Here is an 18993-nt window from a genome sequence, read left to right as displayed (position 1 = left end):
ACCACGGAAAAAGGTGGCTGCTCTGATGTGTGCCACAATGCAAGATCACTCTGGCACAATTTCTCCGTTTATTAGAGATGCCCAATCTGGAGGGCACTGGCATGTTCCCAGTTTGCTCTGTTGAGCTATCACGTTAGACCAACAGTATTAAGTTAATTGTGCTTCAGTTGGGCTGCGCGTCTTGGTGAAGGGGTTTCATGTTGTTCATCTCCATACACTGACTCTAAATCTCCCTATTAAGCTAAAATTCTAAAACCAATTCAGTCTAAGGGAGAAATCACCTGTGCTCCTGTATTTTGTTGTGTTTTTTTCCTGCTTCCAGAAAACAAAACCTGACCTATACTGAGTGATCCATAAAGAAAAACAAACATAATAATGAAGCAGACATAGTTTTATAAACAGAAATGTCAGGCATGTCATCTGGAGTAGAAGCTGGAAGAGATGTTGCATCAATTAAAAAATACTAGAGAAAGCAGATGAGTTTTTCTTAAAAAGTCAAAAAGGTTTGTAAGATGTGAACAAATTTTAAAGTTAGTAATAAATAAATTTGCAGCAGTAGTAAAAAAATGCATCTGATGAGAGGCATAATCTTCAATACTGACTCATAAATGATTTAAAAGTTTCTAAGGAAGCACCAAAAGTGTGTGATATCTCAGTTTGTCTTATTTTTAAAGAGCTGGTCTCCATTAACTGCTTTTCAGCGGATATCTATTTTACACCAAATTTAACTGTACCCCATTGCAGGACGAGTATTTATGTAATAAAACACAAGCTAGCACATTACAGCAAGGTAATACATGTCAAATACTAGATTTTACAAAGCAAAAAATCTGCCCAGAAAAGAGTTGTAAGATGTTTCTTTTTAAGAAGGTTTTTAAGGGCAGTTGGCAGAGGGAAGGCTGTATCTGTTTTGGGTTTTTTTTTTTTTCCAGTTGGAGTATCGGTACACATATTTCCAAACACTAAAACGAAATATCATGTTGCAACAAAAATACCAATTTTTGCTATTATTATTTACTACCCCCCTCCCAAAACCAACTCCAAGGTGATTTTATTTTTGCTAGAAAATAAACTAACAAAGGTAACAATTTAGCTTAACAGATTAGGAAAAAAATACAGGCACTATAGACTATAAAAATTTAGACAAGTTCAAAACGTTTTCAGCCAGGCACAAAAATGCTGTTAATGATTAGCTGCAGAACAAGAGATTTATCTCTGTCTTTTTTTCCTTTCTTTTTTTTTTGTGTGTGTTGCACAGGCAGCACAGCCGTGCTGCAGGTCTGCCTGTGCCATTCTTAAGCCACTCTGAGGCCGATTGAGAAAAGCTGGAAAGTAAACACAGGTGTTTTAAAACTGGAGCCGCTGTCATGGACAACCACAAACACCCTCAACTCTGAGGCAGCAACGCCTCTTTCCCGCCTTCTCTTTTTTTTTTTAAAGCATTGCCCAAAAAGAACATGTCAAATGTTTCACCTTTCACCACCTCAAAATAACTGGAAGCTTATCGCATTGTTTGGCAAAGCTCAAGCAGAGAGATCATTTTTTCATTCCTTTTCAGATGTAGCCAATGCCAAATCAACCACAGAAAACAGCGAGCCATTCTAGTTCTATTTTATTTTTATATGCCCACCAATATCCCTGCAAGCACCAAGTTTCAAGCCAAACATTCCCTTCCTCACTGTAATTCAGACACCTCGTTTTCATGATTCAGGTTCAACTAAAAAGACAGCGGGGGGATTTGGCAATAACTACACAAGATTTAATCCAATGGAGGAGAGGATAAATAAAACACCACCAACAAAAAAAGCCAGAAATCCTGGAAAACAAAAGAATAAACCTTGGTTTTTTGATTATTGTGCAAGAGTACATATGAAAGTGAAAAAGTACTTGCTTGTAAATTAGCTGTTCCAGGAAACGGCACATCCTGAGTAACAGCCATGAAGTACTGACTAGCTAGAGAAAAAGTATGGAAAGCAAAAGCCGAACAAATCCCCAGAAGCTACGTAGTCACTCTTCACTTCTGCAGGTGATGTGCAGGGGGGAAAAAACACCCCAAAATGTAACACATTAACAAAAATGAAACAGCTATTGACAGTCATAATTTAGTTCTGAAAAGCTGGTAAATGAAACAGAGATGGTTACGCTTGGACTGAAATGAACAGCCCCAGCCCCAAAATGCAGAACCAGTTCATAACCTAAATATCAAAATCTAGTTCCAGCAAAAAATCCCAGATTTTTCTATCGCCTCTCATCTACATCAACAGCGAGTGTGCTGCAGACAAAGAGCATTGCTGAAAAGGTAACAGGAGTCAAAAATCAGCTCTTACTTAGTGTAAAGGAGGATTGTCCCAGTCTGTTTCAGCCTTCAGATTCCAGAATGATTTTCTTTTTGACGTAGACACTTACACCCCCCGGTTTCAAAGCCCAGACACCAGACTTACTGGGTGTCCTGTGCTCCAACTTAAACAAACATGAACGACTTCATAAGATGGACAGCACTCATGCATACATTTATTTATGTTAGGACACAAGCAGGATTTTTTTTTCCCTCAGATTTTGTTCTGTGGTAAAGAAACAGTCTTATTTATCAAAGGATCTGTCTGAACAGCCCTGAGCTCCTCACCCCCTATTAACTTCGCCGAGCGTTCACTATTTCACAGAACAAGCCGCAAGAGACAAATTGAAAAATTGAATTTTACATTAAAACCAGCCATTGTTATTTCCTTCAGCACGTTTTACCATTTTGACAAAAATTATGAACTATTTTGTATACTTTTATTTAAAAGTCTCACCAGTAACACATTTACAGCTTTACTGAATACAGCCAAGAAAACTTAACTGTACTGGGTGTAAAGCATCACACTCCTGCCAGCAGCCAGCATCACTCACAGTGCTAAGCATCACCTCACGAACACTTAACTCACGCAGAAGCACACTTACTAACCCACCTATGTTAAGATTACAACCAAAGCCATAAGGAGCAAGCGTAGTCACAATTTCCCTTCATTTATTGCTATTTTTGGCCCCTGCATTAAGGTCACATGACTTGAAAAATCATGTACTGTTGGGACTATTTCGCATAATGGACAAATTAGACCAAACCATACTGTGTATAAATTATCCTCATCATTGGTTTGCATTAGAAACACTTTTCTGTTATAAAGAAAGGATTTATGCTTGCCTATAATACAAAGAGTTTAACACGATCCATTAAAAAACCAAGTGCAATGAAGAAAACCATTGAACGTTCTGACAGCACCAATTCAGAAACAGCTAAAAAAGAAAAAAAGAAAAGCTTGTTGAAACAACCCTCTTTAATTTTGCCCCATACAAAGATGCAGCAATAATGGTGGTGTTTACCTGCAGATCTGAAATCTCAGAAGGTGTGTTTTAAGCTAACAAACCGAGTTAGGGCAACTTTATCAAAGCACTAACTACTATTAATGAGCTATGATAGGTTTATCCCTCAGCACTGCAGTGACCTCCTGGGCAAAAGCTAATTTCTCATTCCTCCAGCCTTTTGAATTCGAAGTTATTAGTTGGCCACAAAACCAAGCTGATTTTTGAAGGCAGAAACTTACATTCACACTTTGAGAGATAAGGGCTGCTTTCAGCTGCACCTGACTTCAGGAGAAGTTGTGGACACTCAGCATCGGGCATTTATTATTTGATGCAGCTCTGGAGAGCAATGATTGCTTAATTCCGCATGTCTTAAAGAGCTGGCAGGAGATACACAGTAAAACTGCAAAAAATACCAATATAATACTAATGAAAAATGAGATTTACTTTATGAAACAAATTGGGAAGCTGATTTTATCATTTGGGAAATGGGGGGAAACAACCCATAAGAAAGAAACTCAGAACTGATGCCTTAAGTTTTATTCAGATGAATAATAGGGTACTGGTACAAGTAGCTTCCCGTGTGAGGCTCACTGGATGAGGTCCCAATTTGTGAAAATGTTGATTCTGGACTCAGACCTGCTATTCTAAGTTTCAGGATGGAATAAAGTTTTCAGTCCTAAAGACAGGGGTCAGAAGGGAAACAGCGCAAGGGTGTGAAATACGCTGTTGCTGCTACAACATCAACTCCGCTTGGTAATTTTTCTCAAATTACCGAAGAAAGGAAATATGAAGTCTGATGTCACTTTCTTCAAACATAAACACCTCTCAGCAAGACTGTGAGTCTCCTTCTCCTGGAGAATAACTGGAAAAACAAAATAAGAGGAGCAGACATTCCTTTGTGAGGACAAAGTTAATAAAACATTTTATTTGGGAAGTAGACACGATACAATTGGAGTGTAAAGGTGCACTTTGCTCTGTTCTCATATTTTAAATCTGACACTTGTCAAGAGATGTTAAAAATTGTTTCACGGTCCAACAAGTCACTCAGCGAGAATAATTTTTGAGCAGCTTTTCTTTTTGTTTCAGTTAAAATTAAAATCCATGCTGTGTAATCCTTGGAGTCAATCTGTAATTAAGGGGATTTGAAGAGAGACCACGCACCGCATTAATGATAAAATTTAATATCTGTTTTAATACTCTAACATAAGAAAAAAACCCCTAAGCAACATACAAAAAAGCAATCATCTCCCTGTTTTGTGTGAACGCAGCATACAGACACCATTACTGTGTCTAGCAGCAATGCAGTGTTTGATGTCAGCTTTTTGTTTATAGACCAAACGTTTCAGGATTTAGCACCTACGGAGCACACGCAGTTTTAAGCTTGAAAGTTGGCACCCAGATTTAATAGGCTAGATAAACAGATTCTATTTTATCTAATCTGTAAAATGAGTGTTTTTGTTGTTACTGTTGTATAGCGATTCCAAACGGAAGGAGCTATCAGCAGCACTTCCAAGGTTTCAGTCACTCAGCCGCTCTAAGACAATTAGAGCTCAACTGTCAGAAATAGGAATACAGAACCAATTCATTCCATGTAATATCCTTAAATGCTTAAAAGTCTAACACACCACACGAAAATGATAAAGTTTGGTATACTAAGTCCCTCCTCTAGAGAGGGAAGAAGAAGTTTGAAATCTCTTTTCAAAATGCAGTTTGTTGACACTGAGCAGTGTATTCAAACCGTTTACTCCATTGTGGAGCAAACCCAGCTCCATTTTTAAGCTAGAAACCTGTACTAAATAGTTTTACGCTTTCAAAAGATGGGATGAAGCAGTTCAGTGTCAGGGCAATGAGGTATGTGATTCACTTTTTCTTCCTGAAGAACTCGGTGAGGAACATGGTTAAGGTAGAGGTGCACTTAATGAGGTCTTCGGTGCAAAGTTTTTGAAGGGATAGGATGCTCTACTCTGAGAAAGGATAATGGAATCTTTTAATGTGGACATCAAAATTTTTTCCTATTAAAATGTCTTCTGGCCTGAGCTCTTCTGAAAGAGCTATCAAAGCATCAATGTATTCTTACCCGATCTCACTGTATCGTGTAAGATGTCTCGTTTATGAAAACTAATTTGAACAGAATTCCTCCCATCTCTGTATATTGTCATCACAGGCTAAACATGTGTATAACAGCCTAAGGCTTCACAGATTTGGGACCTAGTCCCCACAAAATTTAAGGGCACGTAGACCTCACAAGCTTCAAGATGAAACCAAGAAAGGATTCATTTCTTCTCAAAACTCAGACCCTGTAACAGGAACTATGAATGTCAGCAGGACAACTCTCCAGCAGTCACTGCTACATGGGTGCACAAAATCAGGCTTAATCTATAAGATTAGCTTCAGAGTTTGAAAGTCTGGTCCAATCTGGACCAGCCTTATTAAAAGCCTGCTTCCGATGTAAAACCAATAGTTTTAACGGTATTGATCTTTTTAAAAAAGTTCTCTCAACTTCACAGGTATCTTGGCCACATATTTTTGAAAAGAACTCTACGCTGAAGGCACACCACCAGCATCTGAGTAACCCCTCCAGCACAGAAGGTATTTCTTTAATAAACAAACAAGCATTGACATAATCAACTTGAATCGTATGGAATCTGAGTGAGTTTGGTAAAACTAAAACTGTGGAAGATGACATCTATTCTTCAGTGGAGAACCAATTCTGGAGATGGAAAACCCAGTATCAACAAACACAGTTAGAAAATAACGTCCCCAAAGGTTTCTTTATATCTTGAGTCTAACTACAAAATGACATTTGGCTCTGAGTTTAATTTTAAATTGCAAATTTGGCTGCTTAGCAGCTTAACCCAATCACCACCACACAAATACCATGTTCAGGCAATATGATACACACTTATTTACTATCACACAACAGCATCTGATACTTCAGCTACCCATCCAAAGTTTAAAGACAGCTCTTCTAATGCCAACTTTATTGCTTTTTCTTTAAGACATTTTTACCTTACCACTAAGGAAGGATGATTTTGGAAGCAGCTGACTGAATTGTGGAGGCATAAGAAATCAAAGTTCTAATTGCAAATGTATTTTACAGGAGAAATTAGAGCTTGCCTAAATAATTTATTTTCGTGCAATTTTGATTCAGCTACATGCAGCATTTCTAAATATGAAGATTAACCTAATATATGTTGAGTTTGAAATCCTAATGCATTGATATACTTCTGCTGATGGGAAGCTTACTTTAGACCTTTCAAGTCTTCAAATAATAAAAGATGAGGCTACATATTTCATATGATAAAATTCTATCCGTGCTTGTGCTAATCAGTAAAGATGATATTGATACACTTTCTGAACAGGTGGTATATTAATATACACCAATGTGCCTGCACAGTTAAGGTCTGGAAACTCAGAATTACTGAATTACCAAATTTACTACTTGACCCTTAATGTGTAGCTTACTACTCCAAAGCTTACTCCTACAGAAAAGCCAAGTCCAGTTGCCAGTCCATAACCTCATGAGAAAAGCTGTGGAGATCTACTAGAAGAGAGGCGAGCAATATTTTACTTCATAAAGCCCACTTTCACAGAAGAAAAATAAAAAGATCAAAATAAATCCAAGTCCATTTGTTCCTTCTCCTCTTCAAGCACTCTCCTAATGACCTGTCTCTACTGCTCAGGTAGAAACGCACACCCGCTGCACACAAGGAGCACATCTCTTCCCCTTAAGCAGCCCGGATACGTGAACAGCAGAGTTCACTTCTCCTTTACACATCTGCACGGCCACAGACATAGAAATCTGAATTGTGTTCTTACAAATAGAAAGGGATTTTCAAAAGCCTCTCAGTGATCTAGGAACACAAAAGCCCTAACATCAAAAATGCACCTCTGCACCAGACCAAATGAACAGATAGGAATTAAAATGGACAGGCACAACGAGTCCTGACTCATCTGATTAAACCATAGGGCAGCTTGGTGCTTCGCCTTCTGGACACGGACTCTTTCGACTTCACCACATCCCAACACCTGAAGTTTCTCAAAAGGGAACAGAATAGGAGAGACTTTCAGATCGCAACAGAAAGGTAAGAGCAAAAATGTAGTATCCTGAGGCTTCTGAATCAAGGCTAGTCTGCGCCCTTACAATGATACTAAGACCTCACGATTCAGGGTCTTCCTTTACCATCTATCTGTCCCCCTTCTACACTGAAGCCGACTTCATATCATCCCCCGCATGCAAAATACTAGGAAAGGGTTCTCCAATTCTGAAAGAAAATTTGGATAAACATACAAAGACCAAAGATTCCTTTTTTAGTAACTGCCTAAAATGCTGAAATATTTATATTGATCCTTTATCTTACCCCTGGCTTCCTCCACCCAACATCTAAAGTAGATTCTATCAATTCCGAGAGGCATTTCAGATAAGGAGGTCATGGATGGGTCAGAGCAAGACCTTTGCTATTTAATGACCCTGTAGCTTGCCTTTTGCACAAGAGCTTAGGTTACTACCTTTTATACATTTTATTGTAGGACAAATAACTGACATGTCATCATTCACTCAGGCTCAAGATTTTGTTTACAGTTGCTGCTCAGACAAAAGAGGAAGGGTGTACAGTAAGACACTGAAACAATTATTGAAAATTAAGATTTACCACACTTTCTGTATGTATGAATAATGGATTTTATATGGAGGAAAAAACCAAGCTTTATGAAATAAAAAATACACAACCATGTCACTTCTCCTCTTTGTTCATTAAATCTGGTATCTTGCCTCCAGCATCATTTAGTACTTGGTACCTCTCAGAAAGAAAAAACTTGACTAAATACTTTCGGTACTTCCTTTGTTTTATTATAGTGTGATGCTGACAGATACTTTTGAAACGGTGCCAGCGAAGATTACGGATGATATTATTAACAGAAACTAACGCTAAGGGCTTCTTTAAAGATTGCAGAAAATAGTTACTACTTTATGCACAAAGTGGCTTCAGATTTAGAATGTCTTCACTGAGTTTGGAAAGATGTTTTATAGTATCACAAAGTGGCAAGTGAAGGGGGGAGTCCTGGTTTTCTTATACTAAGTCTGATACATTCATGATTGTTCTATAATTGGATTAACATACGCCCTTCATTCCTGATCCATGTAATCCCAAAATGAAGCTCCATACTAGTGTGACAGTAAAAGAAGCTGTTTGAAGAGCAACAACATGAGACTGTCTCATCAGGCTGAGGTGTTACTAGGCAGAAGGAAGGAAAAACGAATCCACGACTGGGGTGATGAACTACACCGCTGGAGATAGCAGCAAAGCTTTTCACTACGCTTAAATAGAGTTTTGGGTTTTATAAGAACTCTCCATATAAGCAGCTTTTCTAACATGATGGTAATTTCTACACCATGTTTTGCTTATGTATCAGATTTTGTGATTCTAATTTACAAGACTGATGAATTTCAGAACAAGCAATTATTTATCACTGGTTTAAGGCATAGATGTCACCTCTCTGACACTACGGAATGAAAAAACAGGTATCAGAAGCCTTCAATCTGGCCATAGGATGCCTGCATAGTTTGTTCCATCTTCTACAGCTTTGGAATGTTATTTCAGCACAGGTATTTCTAGAATACATATATCTGAGGTCTGCACCAGGCCCATAAAACATTCAGGTTTTGAGGTCCTTTAATAGAGTTTATGCAAAAACCTAAAATTATTGGAGAATATTTACAACTGAAATAAAGCATCCTTGGAACTGGAAGGCCAAGTGGCAGAGTCACCAAGCATGGAAGGAACTTCCAGGAAGTCACCTGGCTGGCTATCAAATAATCAACCATACAAAGTGGAATCTATCCTGCTAAAAGGTGCCTGAAAATGCAACATATTTGTAAAATGCCAAGTTAATATAATATGTGCAGATGCACAATTACAGAATGGTTAAATGAAAAACACGGATGAGAGGCCCTTGTCAACTAGAAGTTCATGGTCATAGAAGCCTATTACCATGAAAGAGGTGATTCTTTGCACACCAAAAGTGGAAGCAGCCTGAATGACTGTGAGAACGATAACCCAAACTTAGAATAATCTGAAAACAAAATATTACATTTCAAGAACCTGCTGCATTCAGTAGAAAAAACACTTCTGCTAATTGGAAGTAGCATTGTCATGGGAAGACAATTTCCACCTCTGAAATGGAAACCAAAAAGACAGCCAAAAGGTCTGAATGACTGCATCATCCACAATGACAAAGGGACGTTTATAGTATATACAAACAGTTTGTTGATGTTTAATATTGTCACGAGTAATCTGGTGTCAAGAGAGCTCTGAGTGCTGTCAAATAGAAAGCAACAGACCTCCAAGGAATTTTTAGTGGAGCAGATGAACGCTGCCATCAAACACAAAGCATGAATGAATAATGAATTCCTTAATGCTTAGAACTGAATTGGAGTTCAATAAATATATCTACTTTAAGAGATGTTCAGCATCTGTTTACAGGAGAGAAGGAAGACTTACACTCCTTGGGCAAGGTGAACCAACTCAAGCAGAGATGTGGTTTGTCCCCGAGTAGCTGCTGTGGAGAGAACACTATACACGGGGATGCCGTGCCAGGCAATGCTGTTGGTGAAAGGACACCCTGACACAGGAAGGAGGAGCGGTCAGCACAAAGCAAAGACAAGAACTTGGGTCCATCTATTTGTTCCCTTCAATCTGTAAACAGCCCAAGGCTTGAATGAGTTCACAGCTCTGCCCACAGTGACGCCTTAGGGAACCAAGGACTACCAGCCCTGCTGCCTATCCATATAGCCACTTAGTGACATCACACACTGACCACTGAAAAATCACACAAGTACTAGTGTTACCAAACATCATTTCTCTTCAACTCTCAGGTAAACATCTCATAAATCACATTTATCAGACACGGAAAGCCTGTGTTTCTAAAGGGACTCTGGACAACTTCACTCTCAGTAAAGGGCAAGTGTCTTATAACTTATTTCCCATGTTTTCCATCAGGGGACAACATTGTATTATTTGCTTATGGCACATTTAAGCAATTATTTTAACTTTCTACTTCCTACACAAATTAAGGTATTTCTGTTCTATCACTGCTCAAACATTAATTACCAGAAGGGAGGAGACCATCGCTGGGAATGTAGTGAAAAACTACTCTGTCAGGATCTGCGTAATTAAGTAAAGCCTACCAGCCTGAATGGCTACAAAAAGCAGTTAACAGAACTGGCCACTGAAAGTGATGCCAGTAGATTTCTGAACTTCACTTTTTGACTCATGGTCAAATACATGTGCTAAATGAGTCACTTCCTGCCTACAGGGGTAGCAAACTGCTACACTCCTAAATATATGACAGTAGGAGGAGGAAAAATCCCTGGCTGAGGATCTCTGGACCTGGACTGACCAGAGGACCAAGTTATGATGCCTGGCTCAAAGGAACAACTGGGTCCAAGGAAACTTTCAAACAACTGCTTTAAAGACCATTTGACCAGTGGGCCCATTTTTCCACTGGGACTGTGGGGAAACGTTGCTCACTGTAGGGTTTTGAGTTATTTCTTCCCTCTCCATGCTTACAGGTAACTGTGTGGGTTGTTGGAAGCCTGTAGTAATTAGCTTTTGGAGACAGAGGCTTAAGCATAAAGGAATGCAGAAAATTAATATCAAAGCAGAAGATGGAATTCTGCAGAAGTAGTACACAGCCTCATTTTAGTGTTCATTTATGGTATGATACACCAGCTTACACTGATATCTTCTGAGGTGTGCAGTGCTCTAATAACACCGGCCATAAAGTGACTAATCATGTTTCTAGCATGGATAAGAGCTGAACAGACTTGGGTCTAACATTAGTGACACCCTTTAAGACCTTGTGATTAAGTGTTTTTGGGTGCAGCACAAGCAAAGGCTTTGTTCGATGAAGTTACAACTGCGACTGTATCTACTCTATCTGATAAAGTGTCTAGGAAGCAGCAACTGAAGAAAAACATTTGTGCGTTCTTATCCACATCTACATTGTCAGTAGCACATTCCAAGTTTTACTAGGTCTTTTATTTTCACCTCCACTACATACTTAAAAGCAATTCAAGCATCCAAACTTCAGCAAACTTCCACTCCAAAAATTAATCATGATCTCACGTGTTTTATAACAAGTTTTACCAATGGTATTTCCCAGGCATTTAAACGAGGGCACATACAGCTTTAGGGTCTACTGGAGAATGAAATGAACTCATGGCGGCTTTCTGCAACCTAAACCGATCAACTCTTTGGTAAGCAGAAGAGAAGCATTGCCTTTCTTCGGAGAAGAAGCTGAACTACCGAAACTGCTCTTGTGCAAATTTGGAGATCGCAGCTTACTGTGATAAATCCTCTAGTATTTTATCCTTGTGGAAGTTACGGAAGAATAGCATGAAGAACCTTCTAGGATTATTTGTAACAACATATTTGCTGGAGATAACCTCCAAGAAGCCTGCTAACTATTCCCATTGCTCCTGAAACATTCCTGTAGCTTTGGAAAACTAGAAACAGATCACGAATGCAAGGGCACAGTGTGTCTCCTCACACTGAGCAGCAGATGTGCTGTTTCCTCTGCTTCTACTTCCAACACAAAGCTGACATCTGGTCTTCAAACATACCTATAAATTCATTTGCAAGTGTGATACCAGTCCCTTATGCAGGTAGCAGAACATGTCAAACAAAATGAAAAATCCCAATGACTGTGAAGCACAATATTTTAAAGCATCTTTTACCAAACAAAAATATTATACCACCAAATAAATCAGCAGTGAGTTTTAAACTCTTTGCAGAGTATCATCTGGTTTCTAGCTGGAAACTGGAGAAAGGTGTAACACCCACTTCACTGGCAGATAACTGCTCTTCATCTGTCAGCTATAGAGTTCCGGTAAGCAGCAGCTGGTTTCTACCAGTCACACACTATGGCAGTTAACAAAAGTGCAACAGCTGACACGGCTGAAGTTGGCAGAGTGGTCTTCTGGATATGGCCTGACCTCGACACGTCAAAAACGGAAGTTCTAGTTTCTAATAAACCAACCTGATCTCTGTTTCATCATGTAAAATGATTATGAAAGGTTTGGAAGGCTTTTCTCTAGGAGTTTCCTAGGATGCAATTAATAACTACAAGAAAATGTAAAAATTGGATGCTGAACTGGAATTTGAACAGATGAGATCAGAATCTCAGTTTTCCATCACTAGCTCCAGCAAGGTTCCCTGGATTACAGCGTTTCAAAAGCGTGTGTCTCTGTCAAGCAAATTAGGGGCTTTATAGCAACAAACCAGCTCTTACTAAACTCATTAAAATGAAGCTCTGGAACTCTGAAGCCCTAAACAGGAAAACATTGTTAGAATTACTTAAGTTTTTGCAGATAAGGGCCACAGTAACCATCTTCTGAAAGCAGTGCTTTATTCCATCGCCAATATTACGTGCCTAGATAGCAGGAATACTCCACACTTTTCAACAGTAGCAAACATTTAAACTTCACGTTAAAACTTTTAATTTTTTTTTTAAGCTCTTATGACATCAGGTTCTCCTCAGATCATGCTCTTCATGGGTGATACTGGTGGCTGGCATTGTCAAGCAGAGAAAGGAAAAACGGTTTCCACTCTAAGAATCAGGGATATTCTGGGAATCGACAAAGAGCTTAACGCAATTTATGACAGGCAGGAGGGAGCATTCAAATCAAGTTTTCCAGTGACTTTTTCATAGGCATCATCACTGGAACAGCTCCCAAACTGCTATGCGTGGTGGATTTCCTGCCCTCGATACAATCCTTACGCGTCAGCAAAAAGCTGACAATCGCTTTACCACATTACTGCGGATGAAGTTCTGACAGTTCCTTCAGGTCACTTTCTTGCCCCTGTCTAACTTCATGATATTCTTAAAACCACAGATAAATTCTACAGAAAATCACAAATGAAAAGATTTGTATGTTTTCCTGATGAATCAAACAAGCCAATCATATCCAAAGATTAACTTCTTAACAGCTCTGAATGAGATTGATAACCTTTAGAAGTTCTAACATCATCATGCTTGGACAGAGTAAACTCACTTAGTCACTTCAGGGCACCCGATTTGTAAATCATCATGAAACAGCCCTCCTCTCCATTTTGAGAGTTTGGCTCAGAAGTAAAATTAGTATGTCTCTCCAGTCTTTAAAGCAGATTAATAGCTGCTTTAAGAACAACATACCACCTAATTAAAAATAAATCAGACCCATGAAAAAAGTCACCTCTCCCTACGTTTCATTCATATCCAGTTAATATGAAAATCAATGGAAAATGCTTAAGTTCTTTGCTTCACAAGACTTACATGGTCTGTTCTTCAACAGAGTAAAGAGGACATGCACAAAATCTTTATTTTTCTTTAGGGAAATTATTACTTGAAACACCACTTTTCAAACACTACAAAGCCAACAACAACAAAATGAACCACAATAATACTTGAATACTAATGAAAAAATAGCAATTCTTCAACTTTTCTGTGTTTAATTGAATCAGCTATTTCAGTGTATTGTGGGAATACACTTATCAGAATCAGTAGAGACCCAATGTTAATTATGAAGGCCAAGCACAAATGAATAATCTTACGTATAGACCCTGACACATTAGAACTGCAAAGCGCTCTGCAGATTTTATTTTATGAAAATGTACTAAGAGCGCAAATGTATAGGCCCTTAGGAAGCAATTATCCCTAAAAGAATTAGCTATAATTCAATCTGAAATATTATCAGAGATTTTTAAAAATGGTTTCACAAAGAATAGGCTTATTTTACTTTAACTGTGGAAATAGGGACCCCTATTCTTCTCTGAATGACCTCTGTGCAGCTGTGGGCATTGCCTGGAGGGAAGATTTGAAACTGGCCTTTTTGTTCAATTAAGACAATCCTCTGTGACCGATAAGAACACTATAGAAATTAGGAGCACCAGCCTGGCATTGTGGGAGTGAATATTCTACGCAATAAATACATTAAATATGGAAATTCTATATCGCACACTACTCACAGGTGAGGGGGTTAGTTAAGAGCCACCTTACCAAGGATACCACACAGCCAGGTGGAGTGGCACAGTATAGGTGCCAGGGATACGTACAGACAGCATGTCTTAACGTGTTGTGTTTTATTTGTCACACGATCCTCTGGTGTGACGTGGGATCTAGAAGCGTAAAACCAAAAGTATGCAAGAGTGCTCACCTCATCTTTGTGATTTCCAGTTCCTGGGTCTGGCCATTTTTCCGGTACCACACCTCTCCAACAAGCTACTATCCACCTCTCTGCTGCTACTGCCTCAAAGAAGGGTGGCAGTAGCTCTGTGAGCTAATAAAATTAAAACTAAGACAGACACAATACCTGTTGTGTTTTTTGGTTAAGTATTTCAGGACTCCACAGAGAAAACTGACTAACTATGATTACTGTATCTTTATCCAGGTAAGATCGCAAGTATTCTCGCGTTGCATCTGATGGTTACACTTCCCTTAGTCCCTGAAGAAAGTCTAAAACAGATCAAACTCCTCATCTGCTGCCTATCACCAGAATACAGCTTTTGCCAAACCGAATCAGACAACGTGAATTAAGTTTAAGAGAGTAGGGAAAACAGAGGGTTTTTTTTTTTTAAATCTTTATTCTTAGCAGAAACCATCCTAGATAGGCACAGAAGGGACACCTGGACTCCTCCTAGAGGTATGGTGTTTACACCTGTGTTCACTGTACACAGCACAGTTCCAAATTTGCACCTGGAGGTAGTTAAAGTAAATGTTGTTCTCTAGATCAGTGAAAATAGAATTAGTTGTGTTGATATTTAACCCTGCACCGCAGAGTTGCATGGTCTATCCTATTTCTCTGAAAACAGTCAGATGACCAGAGGGCGATCCGCAGTGGAGAGGAGACAGGAGGGGGCTCCCGGGTCTGAACCTGCACTCTCTGTGTATCCTGACAGCAAAGGAGAGGCAGGAGGCAGCAGCTAAGAACAAGACGGTTTAACACGGGAGGTGTGTGCTGAGACCCCACAGTCCGTTACCTGTCAGGAGACTCCAGCTGGATATTTCTCCAGCAGCAAGAGAGCGCCAGCCAGCTGTGGCCAGGTCCACAGCACCAGTCAAACCTATTTCTAAAGGAGTTGCTGACACGAATGTCATCTCTACCAGCCAGTCCGTGTTTTCTAGGCTGTAGCTACACTAAAAAGGGGTGATAAGCTTTTAATTTAAATGAGTTCTTTGGTCAGGATGAGTGTTCACATGCTGTACAAAGCTAACAACAGCTGCCAATATTTCATATGGGCATTTTAAAGCTTTCAAGGTCAAGAATTAAAGTTGACCCTTTGGCTTTGTAAAAAGTACTGCAAGGGACCTGTCTTCACTACAGGCAACAGTAATATCATCTGAGAGAGACTCCACGGTATTTTTAAAAGTTCGACTTTTCCAAAAATTGCAAAGCATTCCTTTTTTCCTCCTCAGACTCTCATCTCTAGAAGACTACAACCAATTAACCTCTAACTTTGAAAAAAATCAAAAAATACCTGTGGCAGCCCAAAATTAAATTATTTAAAGATTAGGTGCTGGGAGAGCAATATCAGGCTTAGAATGAAATCCTAGTAGCACTCTGAACTATTAAGTCACTCCTTGCTCTGAAGATAAAATTATTCTGTAAGCGTTATGTCAGGCCATATTAAATGTAAAAAAGTGGAGTTTCAATAAAACATTTGTGTTTCCAACAGAAAGACTCTGTGCATAATATTTGCAATGACACAGAAAAAAAAACAAGTCAGCATGCAAAGAATGAGAAATAATACTATGTTCAATAAGCAGCATGCTTGGCAAGCACTAACTCTTAGTGACATCGGATTCAAAACAATACTATTGTTGTGGTCAGAAACAGCCCTGAACGTTTATGGTCTCTATTTCCAGTTGAGGATGGATTGCCTTCCATATTGCACAGCCGACTCCATAATGTTCCCTACAGATTCTGATGACAATTACAAACCCACGGAACACACAGCATTTGTAGGGCATGCAGCTTCTCTCTGTTTATTCATTAGACTACTTTTTTACTGAGCAATGTCAAACTACACATAGTTTGAGGATTTATCTTTATTCCTGTACTTTGCATCGGTCAAGTTGTTGCAGGAATAGGGATGTTTCCCGAATATTAAAAAAATTTAAAAGGAGGCAGAGGAAAATCTGCCTGTAGGTGAGATACATTTGCATCTTACTGCCTAAATCAAACAGTTAAAACACCACCACAGTATCAACAGAGTAAGTTCTGTATTTATCTTGTCTCTCCACTGCCCAGAAGGAAATTTTTAAGAATAAAGTGGTTGAAATAGGTGCACACGATGCTTGCATGTCTTACCTGGCATAGCCTCTTACTCTGGCTAGCGCTGGGATGGCTGGTTACGTAGCTATCAGCTCCACTGACGTTACAATTTCCCTTTCTCAGAGCAGCAATAACCTGTCACTTCACACTGCCCTTTTTCTGACACTCCTCTGTCTCTCTGCTCATTTTTATTCTTATTGACAAGACTTATTATGCCTCCTCCCAATTCCAACCAGCTACCCTTTTGCAAATAGTAGTATCAACTATGTGGTCACTAGTAGTATAGGTCAACAACGTTATTAATATAACACACACTGCTGGGAGCAGATCAAACAGCCATGCTTTAAAATATTAGTTTTGCAAAGGTACCACGAGACAAACAGTTGCTGTTTTCCTCATGGTATAAAATGCAATAGTGCAAGGACAGACCCCAAGAATTTATCATTAATTATCAGCCCAATCATTTGGAGGGTGCGTTATTTTTTTCTTGTTGTTTTCATACACCAAATAAAATAGAACCATAACAGAAGGGTGCTGTATCTGTGTTTAAAGAAGGGGTTGTTGGCAAACACCATAGCTCACTTCTGCCGAAATGTACACAACTGATATATGCAGCCCAGAAAGCTGGCACCAGGGGCTTACAACCTTAATTTGCCTGCAAGAAGAAATGGAGATTTACCTTCAGAGCACGTTCTTGATTGTTTTCAGCAGTCAGATGTCTCGTGTTGTTTGCTGAAGTCTGGTTCTGCTCTTTCAGATGATGAAGCTCCTGCTCTAGCCGTTTGCACTGCAACGAGGAAAGAATCCCATTAAGTAGAGGAGTGTGGGCACATTTTTTTTCAACAAGCCACATGAATTAACGTAAATAACCTCATCACCATCTCTGCAGTAGTGAAAGCATCAGACAAAAGCAAGTTACAATCACAGAGCAGTACTAGAGCTATGTTTTTTCAATATACATCATCATTCAGTTTCTTCCTGGTTCCATTGTGCACCCAAAAAAAGATTAGTATCAGATAAAGACATATTGCAGAATGTTTAAAAAGGTCTTAAAGAGGTCAGGTGCAGTTCCTCTCCTCGTAATGCCAATATAAAGAGAAATTTTGGCTTTTATGTAATAAGTGGATAAGAGAAGCAATACATGTTTTTATTCTACAAGCAAATGAAAGACCCTCCTCCCAAACCTAGGACCCAGCTTTTTATTAGAAAATATACATGTAATTGTTATACTTGTATTTTTCACAATAAGAGATTACTGTAATTCCCAAACACACACACAACACCTTGGAAAAAGAAAAAGAAGTTTTAAGACTGTTTTGTTTAAATATTTAACTTAATGACAAAGAATGAAAAATTTAATATTTGCTACTGTGAGCATACATGTCAGCCAAACATCTATTTTAAAAATTAAAGATCTGCAAATTGCGAGATAAATGATATTCCACTGTTTTTTATGGTAGCTGTAAGAGATCTTGCTCAGTTACCTTGGTTCGAAAGAGCAATTAGTTGAGAGCAGATAGTTCATTGTATTATAAAAAAACCCCAAACTGTTTTACAAAGAAAAAAAAGTAAACCAAAATAGATGAAGTACCAGGACGATGTAGGGGAACAACTGTTGGAACTAGGGTAAAACAGCAATATTAGGAGGGGCTTTTAAAACAGTATGTTACAAGCAAGTAGTTTGGATATCACCACCAAACCCTACAGCTGATAGACTCTGTTGGAACAAAAGACAATTCATTGATAAAACTATTTTAAGAAACACTTTCTGAAAACACTAGTAAGGAAGGAATGAGAATGGCGCTATAAGCCAGTGTAAGCAAATGAAAGACCTGGAAACATCAGTCTCTGCTGCTACCTTAGTGACTATGGGAGGCACAGAACTGAGCTTCCCATCAAGTGTATACATCCCACTCCTGAGCAATTCAGTATGTGGGACCATGAAACGTGGCTCACCCAACTCTAGAAAATAGAAAAACCATGAAACAGAGAGCTGTAGACTGCAAAAATCATAACTTGGTCTAAGTAAAATAAGAAGGACTAAAGGATCTCAAGACATTTTAAATGAAGACATACCCATACATACACTAAACCACAAAATAAGTCCTTAACAACGTATTGCGCATCAGGTATAGTGTATAAACTAGAATGATTCAATCCTATATTTGACTGTTTTAAGTAAATGTCAGTGTTCAACAGTACTATAAAAAAATTCAACTCACACACCTGTTGTATTTCATTAGTTGTGTTAGAAATCCAGGCTCATTTCTAATAGGATTACTTATTTTAAAGGCAGCAAATCTCTCTGGCTTAGTGCATTCTCTCACTGCCTGTTGTAA

At 38.8% G+C, this 18993-nt stretch overlaps 1 protein-coding gene across 1 annotated transcript in view; it reads right to left on the bottom strand.

Moving 5' to 3' along the window:
* The window catches only part of MIPOL1 (mirror-image polydactyly 1), a gene marked incomplete at its 5' end in the record, with an annotated part of 132295 nt that overhangs the window by 73978 nt on the left and 39324 nt on the right, over positions 1–18993 (bottom strand). The window contains one exon of the mRNA XM_010131096.1: positions 17334–17441. Coding sequence (XP_010129398.1) covers positions 17334–17441 — 108 coding nt within the window. The remainder of the gene's footprint in view (positions 1–17333; positions 17442–18993) is intronic.

Source organism: Buceros rhinoceros, unplaced genomic scaffold (assembly GCF_000710305.1).
Source record: "Buceros rhinoceros silvestris isolate BGI_N320 unplaced genomic scaffold, ASM71030v1 scaffold12752, whole genome shotgun sequence".
Taxonomy (NCBI): Eukaryota; Metazoa; Chordata; class Aves; order Bucerotiformes; family Bucerotidae; genus Buceros; species Buceros rhinoceros.
This window is presented reverse-complemented; position numbering and strand designations above follow the sequence as displayed.